The sequence below is a fragment of the Phasianus colchicus genome, chromosome 6 (assembly GCF_987193195.1).
Source record: "Phasianus colchicus chromosome 6, bPhaCol1.hap1.1, whole genome shotgun sequence".
Taxonomy (NCBI): Eukaryota; Metazoa; Chordata; class Aves; order Galliformes; family Phasianidae; genus Phasianus; species Phasianus colchicus.
In genome coordinates, this window is record NC_143441.1 from 10,219,899 (window position 1) to 10,233,330 (window position 13,432).

The 13,432-nt window shown below is 40.3% G+C and overlaps 1 protein-coding gene across 7 annotated transcripts in view; it reads right to left on the reverse strand.

Moving 5' to 3' along the window:
- Window positions 1-13,432, reverse strand: part of TRAK1 (trafficking kinesin protein 1) — a 129,639-nt gene that overhangs the window by 35,346 nt on the left and 80,861 nt on the right. For 5 of the 7 annotated variants that reach the window (XM_031590368.2, XM_031590375.2, XM_090142408.1 and 2 more), the window contains one exon: window positions 3,329-3,405. In XM_031590368.2, coding sequence (XP_031446228.1) covers window positions 3,329-3,405 — 77 coding nt within the window. Of the gene's footprint in view, window positions 1-3,328; window positions 3,406-11,195; window positions 11,428-13,432 lie in introns of those variants that run through there. The other 2 variants (XM_031590367.2, XM_031590369.2) reach the window with 2 other exon arrangements.

A 13,432-nucleotide genomic window follows, 5' to 3' on the forward strand; every position in this document is an offset into this window, starting at 1 on the left:
TACCAATACAAATACCATACAAATGGACCAATACAAATTAGAGACCTATCGTGTTGATGACATGTACCTCTACACTGGATTGTAATCTGCCTAGGACAAGATGATAAATAACAGAAACTTGCATAGAAATGTTCATTAAGTATTTTCACTGAAGATATTCTTCTTCAATTACTATAACTCTAAAGTAGTGGGAAAATAGAATAGTGGTCAACTCACCACTTACCTTTATTTCAACATCATTTGAGGAACAGCTTTTTCCATTTCAGATATCTACTGAAAATACTACCTGAGGCTTAATCATTTCATCTGACAGGCATACAGATCACATGACTAAAATCCACCCTGACATGCATAAATTCATGACAAAGTCTACAAAACCTAAAGCTGCTGTTGATATGGAAAGCTGACATGAAGTAAATGAATTTGAATGAAGAGGCTTTCACAGCACAAAAAAGGAAGTTTTGTAATAATAAAAATGATGGGTTACTGATCGCTGCTGTATCTACAAGTAGCATTTTTCAAATGATTTTTGAAGGTCAGTCTTTTACATGCATTAAATTCACTGGTATTATCTAGTCTTAAACTCTTGATATTATCTTACGGACAATCTTTCAGAACAATAGGTCCCACAAAGCTACCAAAAATGTTTAGTTTACATATTGGGACAACTTACTATTCAGTGATTTATCTCACTTCATAAGTGCAAAAAAACAAAATATTTGACTCTACAGATTCACAGAATCACAGAATGGACAGGGTTGGAAGGGTCCCCAAGGATCATCAATCTCCAACCCCCTGCCACACGCAGGGCCATCAACCTCCACATTTAATACCAGACCAGGCTGCCCAGGGCCCCATCCAACCTGGCCATGAACACCTCCAGGGACGGGGCATCCACAGCCTCTCTGGGCAGCTGTTCCAGCACCTCACCAATCTCTCTGTAAAGAACTTCCCCCTGACATCCATCCTAAATCTCTCCTGCCTCAACTTAAAACCATTTCCCCTCGTCCTGCAGTTACCTACACTTTCAAAGAGTTGATTCCCTTCCTCTTTGTAGGCTCCCTTTAGGTACTGAAATGCTGCAATGAGGTCACCCCACAGGGTGAACAAACCCAGCTCCCTAAGCCATTGCCCAGGGAGGTTGTGGATGCCCCGTCCCTGGAGGTGTTCAAAGCCAGATTGGATGGGGCCCTGGGCAGTCTGGTCTAGCATTAGGTGGAATGGTGGTGGCCCTGCATGTGGCAGGGGGGTTGGAGATTCATGATCCTTGAGGTCCCTTCCAACCCTGGCAATTCTGTGATTCTGTGATTCTGTGAAGCCTGTCTTCATAGGGGAAGTGCTCCAGTCCCCTGATCATCTGCCTCTACAGAGGCAGAACTATCTAGTAGTAGGGTTTCTGACCTCAAAGTTGAGAAATACAAGTGTTTTCAGGCTCTTTAATTAACCTCCCTAGGTTTCCTACTCAATTTTTAGCAGTTCAGCTCTAAATCTCATTTTGGGGTCATGTCTCTTATTCATTGTATTAAGGAACTGATGCATTATGGCAACATGAGTAACCAAAACACTAAAGCCAGAGATATTTAAACAGTTATCAGAGAGATAGGAAAGCAGGTTCATGGAGGAATCTCGTGTTGTTCTTACCAGATATCCAAATAAACCTGGTGTCACTCCCTTTTTGCTCACTTTCAGGGCAATAGACACAGGTTTTCAGAATGCCTACATGCCCATATTGTTTGGTATCTTTTCTTTCCTGCCTATCCCTCACTAAAATGCTGCACCCCCCCCCCCACCCAGCCAACTTCATGATAAATTGTTTTGAAGCTTGCCAATAAGAACAGGAAGACAGGGGAAGCTCTGGGGCTTGGTTTTCTCTTGTTTGTGTCACGGCAGCAGAAGGAGTTAAACCTTAACTTCTGCAAACAAATGCAGTCTCTTGTGATGATGACCATTTACAGAATAGGGAAAGGAGCTGCAAGTATACACATCTGCCTAGAAAAGTGGTTAAAAAACAATGATCAATTAACACAAAAAATCTCACTGAAAATATTTTTTTTTATTTAAGGTTCACCTGTTGCATGTTCCTTCCTATTCCCTTTGCTATTATCCAGATGGAAAAGTAAATCAAATGCTTCATAACGTTGGCTCAGCAAGTTCCCATGAGTTTCCTAGCATTGTTCCCATGAGTGTAACTTCTAGATCTATAGACTATGTGGACTCTGGGGAGGAAACAATTTGGCAAAGTGCTGCATCACTGCTGGAAGAAGCCATGTAAACAAATGCAAGTAAATCCAAGGCACATTAGAAAAAAGGAGCAGGATGCAGAAAGATTACAGACTGTTAACAGACTGTTAACTTCTGTTACTTCTACTAACAGAAGTTAGTAGAATATTCCTGTACAAGGATTTTTGGAAAAGCATCAGTTTTAACTGAAATTTCATATAAAGTTGTTTATGAGTGTTCAGTTCGAAGCACAAAAAGCAGGACTTGTACTGAGATCAGAGTTATTAAATGTAGGTGAGAGATGGGAGCATTCTTGTGCTTGTCCCCTTGGAGAACTGGAAGAACAGACTACAAACAGACCCCATTTTTGACATGGCAACTGCAATAAATAAGCAAATTATGCCCAGACATAAACTAATACAATTCCAATCATTCTCATCTAAATAAATCTGCCTAAACATTATTTGGAAAATTATCATTCAAGTTTTCTACAGAAAAACAGATAATTTTAGTCTAAACAATTTATCATGGTACTCTTGAACATAAGCATCCCTGTGGCTTTTTGCCATTCTCCGAGTACCAAAGATTATGGTCATAATGACATATCTAGAAGTGGTAGAAAACACCAAAACCAAACATAAAGCTACAAAGAAAAGACTTTGAGATGAATGGAGAATTAGAAATTAAAAAAAAAGAATTGTCTGTGCATTCCTCTGGAAAGACACTATGTGAGATAATAATTATGAATACAGTTGTAATTGTGAATTTATTTTTATAATAATAACCCAGCAATAATAATAGTACTGGCTTTACATGTACTCCTCTCATTCATTTGAGCAAATATTTGGCCAAGAATAAATTAAATGGTCTAATTTGAAAAATAAGCACAAGTAATGAATCTGTGTGACTGATGTAAACAAATGGCCCTTACTTAAAAAGATTATTTACCTTACCCATTAGTAAGCAAGGAGATGAAGTTTACATACACTCAGGGCACTTATTCCACCCTGTCTGAAGAACATCTACCAGCAATCACTATTAGTACCATATAATTTCTGTACTATTTTCTCATACTGTGTATAGGTCATTAATGAGATATAATACTTGCCTCTTCAAGCAGACGTGTAACAGCATCTATGTCATTGTATGTTTTAGTCATCTGGCCCACTCTTTCAGCACATAAAACTGTAAGAAAATAAGGTAAAATGTTAATAATATTGGCAACACCATTTGGAGAAAAATATATCCTTTAAAGAATATGGATTTACATACGTTTACAGCTTAAAACTACTTATTTCATCTTTCAGGTTAGTGTATCAAAACATAAAAAAAACACAATATCAAAGCTCCAGGTTAAACTGAGAACACTGGTGCTTCTCTTTTGTAATGAGAATCTGTTTTTTTGGTGGCAGAGTAAGTCAATAAAATGTTAAAATTTTCTTCTCCAAAGAGGAATGCCTCAAGTTTTTGAAAAAAAAAAACCAACAACAAATCAACAAATCAAAGAAGAAGTGAACACATGTTCTTAGACACATGAATAGAATTCTGTTGTGTCCTCTAGTCACTGCATTGTATGCAGTAGAACTGTTCCATTAATAAGCAACTCCAATAACTTTAACAACATTGTTCACTATAAATACTACATCATAATAAATTGATAAGATCTAAGCATTATGGTATGAGATAGCAAAGCCATCACAAAATGCATGCAAAACAACAGCCCATTTTTATAACACTCAGACTACAACACCACTACAACACCACAGTATTACTCATATAAATGTCTACTAAAACTGGGTGTTGGTGATAAAATACTAAGGTGGAACTGGGAGCTTTGTTAGATTAAAGGATATATGCCTTTATGTTTAAGAACCTGCACAAAACTATCCAGAGATCTGCAGGTTTTCTAAAAAAATTCATAAAGAATCAGAAGAACCAACAGCACTTCCTGCTCCATTCTTACATGTTATTCTTATTTTCAGCTGCTCAAACCTTGTACTTCTGAAAAAAAACCAAACCAGATTGTTTATTAAAGTTGAGCTGATCGTATTGACTATTGGCTAGCAGACTGCTGTAATGCAAACTGTTCTTCAGGGGATTTACCCTTGACAATGTCAGTTAAAGCTCAGCCTGACAGACTGGCTAATGCTGCATCAGCATGCATCAAGGGGGGTTGGGAGAAACAAAAACAAGGCCTAATAAGATTAAAAAATAAAGTGCACTGGGTGCAGCAGTAAGGAAATAATGCTGCCCAATTACAAGTATATTGGATACCTGCACATAAATATGCAGTCCATCAGCACTAAGGCACATCAATAATATATCAAGTACAGCAGTACTTTGATACCTGTTGAAATGTTTTGTTTTGTTTTTCCATACATGAACACTAGAATAATGATCAAGCTGGAGCAAGAATTACATTTATTTTGTTTATTTTCCTGTTTCTCAAGCTCTGATTTTGAGGAACAAATCCTGAAAACATTTCAGTGATGTGAGAACTGCCAGGGAATTCCAGAAAGCATCATTCACGTATATGCAAAAAACAATTACATTTATCCAAATAACTATGCCTGAAAGTGGAAACGGGACGAAGGTTCCACTTCAAAGCAGTAATTTGACCAAAATTACACAGTAATATAAAGAATCACACAGTACTGTACAATAGACAATAACGGGGCATCTGTAAGCTAAAAGCTCTACGATCTGCTTTTGACTAAACAGGATGCCACAGGAAAATAACCTGTAGTATCTTGAAGAGAACATCAACTGTGTTAACCAGAGGAGGTAAAAAGAAGTTTTCCATAGAAACTACTTAAGAAAACAGAGAGGCTTACAAAAGGTAATTCACAGTAAAATGTCATTTTTGTGGTGATGTAAATTAATAGACAAGTTCAAAGGTCATGCAATAACACCTATCAGAAGCCTTGACATCAAGGGTTTATTTTCCAAAACAGTGGCACAGTAAGTAGTTCCCTTGGTTACAACATTCCCTCACTGCCATAACATTACGTTTGAGATATAAATACTGATAATCACCACCAGTTATGACCATGCCAACTCCACACCGTTCTATTTCAGGTGTACGTGTACCCTAGCACATAGAAGGACGGTGCTCCCACAGACAGAATAAAGTCACTTGGGTGGAGAAAGAGAAACCAAGGTTGGTACCACGCAGTTAGTTGTTCACATAGCTATTCCTTTTGATTTTACCATTTAATCTTTATCAAACTGCCTTGATAACCTGCTGTTATTAAAAAGCCATTTCAATACAGGGAACACTAGAATGAGTTGCACACAGATACAAACTTTTATGTATAATTAACATTTCTGAGCTTCAAGGGAAAGGCGACCTTGCCAACAAGCAGATATAAGATAAAGTTAATTTTCTTTCCAGTTTCTGCCAACAAACCAGAGAAGCTGTCACAACAGACATGTTACTGGTAGAGCAGTACCAATCTGGTCACCAATGGCAGTTGTATTTCAGAGCTAACACTGACCTTCTGTTGGTCACAGTTAATACAGAGGTCTACCTACTACTCTGACAACGTGAAACGGTTTCAAAGCCAAAATGATACATTATTCATCCTTCTCAGTATACAAGTGGAAACAAACTTCAAACGATTGCATATAATAAAACCCTCTGTCAGCTGCAACCTACACAAGGTGCAACGCAGCAGAAGCAGCACAGACTGACACTAGGGGAGAGGAAAGCATTGCTTTTGGAGAGGCCAAGCTTAAAATCAGGTACAGTTCAACACCCCTCTGAAACGTAGGCAGCAGGGGAAGAAAAGGTAGAAAGAACAGAGAGAAAGCAATTCAGCAGCAGCATTTGAAAAATTCAAAACTGTTTAAGTATGTAGTCAATCTTTTCAAGTTAACATCAGGCCAACTGCTAGAGCAGTGATTCTGATTTCCTTAGTAGTCCAAAAAATCTACCAAGTGAAAAAGATGTATTATTTTGAGCTCTGATGAGTGAAACACAGAAGGAAAAAACACCTTAGGTTTCTATCCTGCTTTGCTTTCAGATGAATATGAGAGTTGTGAATATAACACAACTGTAGATAAGACAAGAGCATATGAAGGACAATGCTCTGTAATGCAAAACCAGCAGTGCCAATTCACTGACCTCTTTTTGCTCATTTGCAACCTGGTATTATTTTTGCCTGAGGACAATAGGGACTGTAGTATCTAAATGCATGCATGCATATATCCAAATCCAATGTACTCTGCACCTCACTGTTTATGGAGAAAGCCATTAGGCAATAAAGACAGAACACTAACATAAAAAAAACAAACAATAATCCATAGAAAGTAGAGCACAGAATTTCACAAGCACTCTTTTTTGTTGAGCTTTGAAATCACTGTCACAGATACAAAAGGAAACAAAGAACAAAGAATGCTTCTATCATGTTAGTTTCAAGACTGTATTAAATGCATGAAACAAACAAATCACTGGTAGCAGAGCTGTGGGTTGGTTTTGTTTTTTTAAAGTCAAGTGCATAAATGGACTGATCAAGATTTTCCTCTGACCTAAAGTACCTAGCACCATCTTCATTCTCTCTTAAGGCTTGTAGATTAACAGTTATCCACACTGTGATGCTTCTCAATTGGATTACAATTGAGAAGATATACTTTACATTTGTTTCTCATCACTCATTTAACGAAGCATCTGATCAGAAGCTTCCCTTGGGGTGTGAGTTCTGCACTGCCTAAAGCACCAACCAAGCTGAAGGTGCAGAGGGAAGAAAGTACTTCCTGGGCTGCAACCTGAAAGCCACCCAGCCATGCATTGTGCTGTTTAAAAGAAAAGTCTGTTTCCAGGAGCAGGAAAGAGCCAGGGAGTGGAAGGGGGGCAACAGTGTTACTATTGGGAACTGCTGCACTGAGCCACCTTCTCCAAATCAGGGATGCAGATGGAAAAACAACACCAGAGCCAGCAGTCGTGGGTGACATCAGCCCGGCTGCACTGGCTGACCAGAATCAGCACTTCCTCCCTGTGACATATCCCATCTTGTGTTGAAGAACTAAGAGAGCAACCAAGGCTGAAGAGGGAAGCTCAGCTCTCATTGCTCCTCTTCCTATTCACTTCTCATCACTGTCAACAGAAGGCAGATAAGACGATAAAGTTCCACTTTTAGGGAAGGTAATACTGACCTGTATAGTAGTAACACAGTCTGGCAGACAGTCTGTGGCAGGCTCAGACTCCTCAGCTCACACTGGTTTAGTTTTTGCATTCTGTGCTTAAAGTAATTACCAAAACTCACGGTTTCAGTCCCAGAGCCACTAGTTATTACTCTCTGGCACAGTGCTTACTGTAAGCACTGCCTTCATCAAACGAGGGGCCATCCTGGAATGGTGTCACAGCATATGTATTTCCTTTCAAATGAACTCAGAAATAAGATGTTCCATCAGCTCTGCTATCATTCAAGCTAGAAAGATTTAACTTCTCCCCTGCTAAAGAGAAGTTTCTAGAAGCCCTAAATCAAAGCAGAGGCTTCTGGCCACTGGGGTCTGGCACATGCCATATGGGCCTCGGGGAACACATTCACCCAAGCAGCTTAACATCTTAAGAGACTTTTGTCACGGGAGCTTGGAAAATGTGCTCCTGAGGCAGGACTTGCCAGGACCCCTAATTCACACACAGCACACCTGCAGGCCTGTGGCCTTGCCCTCCCTGTCCTGAGGCAGGAGCGCGGCCTTCTGCAGGAGGCAGGAGCACTCAGGGCAGATAGAGACCATTGTGCAGCCTTGGTAGATGGCCGCTGCCCCACAGCTCACAATCACGCTGTGGGCAAGGAGTTTGAAGGAACACTGTTGTGAACAATACAGACTCATTCAGCAACTACACAATAACGTGACAAACAACACCATCGGTAGGCAATACCAACAAATTTCCACCCCCAACAAGAATATTACGTAAGTGTTCCATCTATTAATACAAACACAGACCAAGTGTGGTATTTTGGAAAGTACAGCCACAAAGCAAAACTAAGGAAACTGCCCCAGTATTTGGTCCCCATGACTTACCATAACCTCAGTGCCTAACATTTACTGATAGAATCCATCACAGCTCTTCTGTGAACTTTTTTTACCCCTAACAGGATTTTTTGACTACTATTCATTGAATTATTGTCCTGACGTTCTCCTCCTTCATTCACTTCTTGACAAGAAATATCTGGACTAAGCCATTACAATTAGTAAATGAGTAAATATGTGTAGGGCTTAAACCAGAATCTGGACTCGAAACCTTTTCAAAACCTTAAAATGAAGTCACAAGGCTGTATTAAAAGCCATGTATTGTCAGCTGCTAGTGTTTAAGGATTCAGACCCTTTTATGACCTCAATTCTAGTGAACATCTTTGTAAGATAAAACACACAATTCACACTTTCTGTAATTAAGACCTGTGGTGTGCCTGAAGTTGAGATTTTAGAATTGATCACAAGAGTTTTTAAAATTAAACTTGGGTAGATAGAGGGGTTTTAATCTACTACATTAGTAAACTGAAATGATAATGAAGGGTACCATCACAGGTCTTGAACAAGGAATATAGCCTCTTTCTGTCCTACGTGCCAAAGAAAGATTCACAACACAACCCTGTCTCAGAATTAGCTGACCCAGCAGCACATGAACCAAGAAGAGCTGAAAGGTTTTATTTTAAACCAACAAAAACTGAACAGATGCCATCAACAACTATCCCTCCTCTGCAGTCAGCTCAAAAACCATCAAATGAAGAGCAAATGTTACTGTTGAACAAACTACAACTCAAAAGCAACATTCTGACTCTCAGACTGTTCTGCCTGGACCTGTATGAAGGTGCCTCCCACACTTAACAGGAGCACTGATTCTGTAACGCTGCCCAATGTCACGCTATTTCTGTGACAGAGGTTTTAAGAACAGGACTGATCTCAAAAGTTCTAAATGCTGTGAAAGGAAAAAAACTCACTATGTCAAAAAGACCATGGATAGAACAATCAAGTAGTGAGACCTCTTCAGGGGACAGGCTGAACAGTTGAGTCTTAATTGCACAATTTTTACCTCCTTCTTTCCATGAGAACATTAAGAAACTCAGAGTAAACAGAAAAACTGCAGATCATTAGAGAAATATGTTCTTCAGTTTTCCCTTTTCTTATACTAGACTTACAGACAGATTCTCTTCAGCAGGGAAAGGATACAAGCTAGTGTTTCTATCTGCTCTACTTAAAGATGAATTGGCTCACCCTCAACAGAAACACTGTCATTGAAAAGTGCGCCATGTGAAAAGATACCTAGACGTATCAGACATCATTTTTGTGCATGTACATCACTACTACATTAAGTATGTAGGTGACCTGAACGTACAGGTGGAAGACAGAGGCATCTTTAAAAGGCATTTCAGATACATACTGAGCTTCTGAGTGTTAGGCACTGAAGAGACACAGAACTAAATTTATCCCAGATAGAACTCAATGTTCCTTTTTTCACTTGAAACCAGCAAGAATAGGCTCGGAATGTACTCAGATCTCCATGAAAGGTAAAATACACAGGAAGAATAAGAACACCATTATACGTGTTTCAGCAGCCATTTCTCTACCAAAAAAATAAGAATCAAATACAAAACAAAGTATTTCTGCCTAACAGATAACAGTTTCCTCTCCATCCCAAACCCAGATTTTAAAGCTGCTCTTTCACCAGTATTCTCTCAAGTACCCTTCTATCATGCACAGATAGACAAGTTGTCTTAAATTCCTTCGGAGACACAACAAGAAACACAGATAGTTTATGATTGAAATCCAGGTGCAGTACTCCATGCTGAGGAATTCTTTAGAGACAAGTCCTGTGTAACAGGTTCAATGACAGTGTTATATCCATGGAAGGCCTTTTTACATACAAATTTTGAACGTGGCAGGGCCACCAACCTCCCCATTTAATACCAGACCAGGCTGCCCAGGGCCCCATCCAACCTGGCCTTGAACACCTCCAGGGTCGGGGCATCCACAGCCTCTCTGGGCAGCTGTTCCAGCACCTCACCACTCTCTCTGTAAAGAACTTCCCCCTGACGTCCAACCTAAATCTTCTCTCCTTCAACTTAAAACCATTTCCCCTCGTCCTGCAGTTATCTACCCTTTCAAAGAGTTGATTCCCCTCCTGTTTGTAGGCTCCCTTTAGGCACTGAAAGGCTGCAATGAGGTCACAACACAGCCGTCTTTTCTCCAGGCTGAACAAGCCCAGCTCCCTCAGCCTGTCTTCGTAGGGGAGGTGCTCCAGTCCCCTCATCATCTTTGTGGCCCTCCTCTGGACCCTCTCCAACAGCTGTCTTTCGTGTACTGGGGGTTGCAGACCTGGACACAATATTCCAGGTGGGGCCTCACAAGAGCAGAGTAGAGGGGGACAATCACCTCCCTGTCCCCTCTTCTGATGGAGCCTACACACTCCCACCCTAACAGGTCAGCTGTCTGCAATTCTACAAAGACCTATTATTTCCACAACATATGAGAAGATTTGGGGCCATTTGTTTTGTCAAAAGGTAAAGCCACATGACCCAAAACTTTGGTTATTTCTGTCTACATGCTTTCAAGTGCATGGATAAACACAAGACTGTTACCCAGTTCTTTTATTCAGTTTTAGAAGTCCCCATTGGGAATGACAAATTGACATACTCAGACTCACAATACATGTATGAGCAGCATATATTAAAAAAAATGCACTACATTTCTAAAGAAAGGTAATATCTCTCATCCAGTTTTATTATATAAAAATCTATTGCATAGCCTACATCTGTTGATCGTGCACGTATTCTTTAACAAATGTACCTAAGTTAAGATTAATTCTACCCCCACACGACTATTTTATTACTCTTTCAGCTGAAGGCAGTGGGTATGCATTAAAAAGGATTGAAAAATGCAGTAGGTTTAAATCCACTCACATTTCTCAAGTCTTTTGCAGACTGCCACGCATTACTAACATAAAGATTTAAGAAAAAAAAAGGAGAAAATACCTTCTTCCAAGATCTCAAGGTTCTGCCTGTTAAACGCGCTCTCCCTCTCATTTTCCTCCTTGTACTCATATTCAAAGCTTTCCTCTTCGTTTCCTGACATTGCTGAAGCTGTCCCAGATAGATGCAGTGCAGCGCCTCAGTCTGACAGGCGACAGGATGTCATTCCCCCCACAGAGGCACCCCTGGGGAGAGCAGTAGCAGGGCTCCACAGAGCAGAGCACCATCTTTCTTCACTCACATGCTCAGCCAGGGAGCTCCTGAGTGACTGCGTGTGCCCTCAGCACAGCAGCTTTGCTTGGTACAGACTGGGTGGAGGAGTGACGAGACCATCTGTCTAATAATTACCGTGAGATTGAGGTTGTTCCTCATACCAGCCCAGAGGGCGGGCAGTTTGTACTCAAGGGTGCTTTCAGTATGCTTCAGACACAGCAATGAACATGTTCACAGCCCCTCCCCAATAGGCCTGGCACTGCCATCTCCTCAGCCCTGGTCCTTTCAGGCAGTGGTGGCCATCTACCCACACCACAGCCTCTGGCTATCAAAATATCTTTGTTTTCCATAGTCATCGTGACTGTATGTTATGGGAAATGAAACACCTCAAGCCCACCTACAGCACCCCGATGCGTATCTAAGAGCGCACATCTCTCCTCTACTCAAACAATAAACAAAACTCCTTTTGCTAAACTTCACGACACACATAGGGAGCATTAACTTTCTTATTTAACTTCTTGCAGCTATGGATACTCAGTGTTTGCCAAGTTACCTCCCTCGTTACCTGTGGCAGACCGGTGCCCTTTGCCTCCTACAGAAAACACTTCAACCTGCGTCATGGGCAAAGCAGACAAGTGGGGGGACTGCAGAACATCACTTTATCAGTAATATCATGTAGATTCCTTCCCGTATCTGAATTCTTAAAGCTTTACTATCTCCATTTCTCCCCTGTAACAGTGGACCATAACTCTTGAAAATAAATCAAATTTAAAACCACCACTGACAGCAAGCACCAGCCAGTAAAAATCCCATTTGCTCCCAGCATCTCAGGCCTCAAATCAGTTTCAGGACTTGTGATCATCCACAAATTTCACTGAATGTGTAACAAACATAAAAGCTGACAGTACCTTTTCCCATTCAGACCTCAGATCTTTCCAGGATCAGGTCCTGCAACAAACAAATCCAAGCCCCTCCTATGCAATACTGCCTTTGGTTGCCTTTCCTTACAGACAGTTCACTGCTCTACTTCACTTGCTCCCTAGAAAAAATGGTACTGCTCAGAAATGGGAATTACACACACGTCCTACTGAGCTGAACATCCACCTGCCATTAGATTTCAGCCAAATGCCCCATTTTGCAGGCTTAGAAGACTGAATGGTTTAAGAAACATGTCATTCACAAAGTATCAAATAAGACATGACACACATCTACATAATTACCAGGAGTACTCAAAAAAATAGGGAAAGAAAAAGGGTGGAGAGACATAATCCATAATCTAGAAGTAATTTATCAATTTAATAGATAGAGAATGGAAATTCAGGGAAATACTAAAACAAACTGAGACACCTTTTCGAATGAATGCAAGAAGCACCTTCCAAATCTTAGGGACAAAAACTCCCACCCTTGCCAACTCTACTGATATTCTGTGGCTTTAATGTTCCTGCCAAGTGTTCAGCTCATAGTTAACCAGCTAACTCATAAGGAGAACAGGATAGCACGTGGCACACAAAAACATGCATGTTGCTGCCCAATATAGACAGCAATATAATTAATATTCTCACGTGCTGACTTTTGAACTGAGGCTCACAAAGCAAACAACATGGACTGTGACATTCACAAACCAGAAGAAAAACAAGTGTTGGAGTATCTACTCACTTAATATTGTTAAAACACATGATATATGCTGATTTATATAGTGGGTGAGGAAATAATGAGTACTGCAACTCTTAGGCTATCTGCTCATTTTTAATGGTAGCTTGCATTAAGACCCTTTGCCATTGCAGGAATATTTATGTGCCAAAGATTAAGAGTCAAGTCTCCAGCAGGTACCAAACAATAAGGAGTGACAGAAGCCAAACTGTACACAGTTCTGAAAATACACACTCTAATCAGGAAAGATGCAAAAGAGATTTTAATATTTTCTGTAAACACAGAGTTAAGGACTTATATAGCATATCAGGACAAATGCACACTTTTAAGGGCTGCTGCTGCAAAGTAAATTTAGTATAATGGCTGTAATCAACACA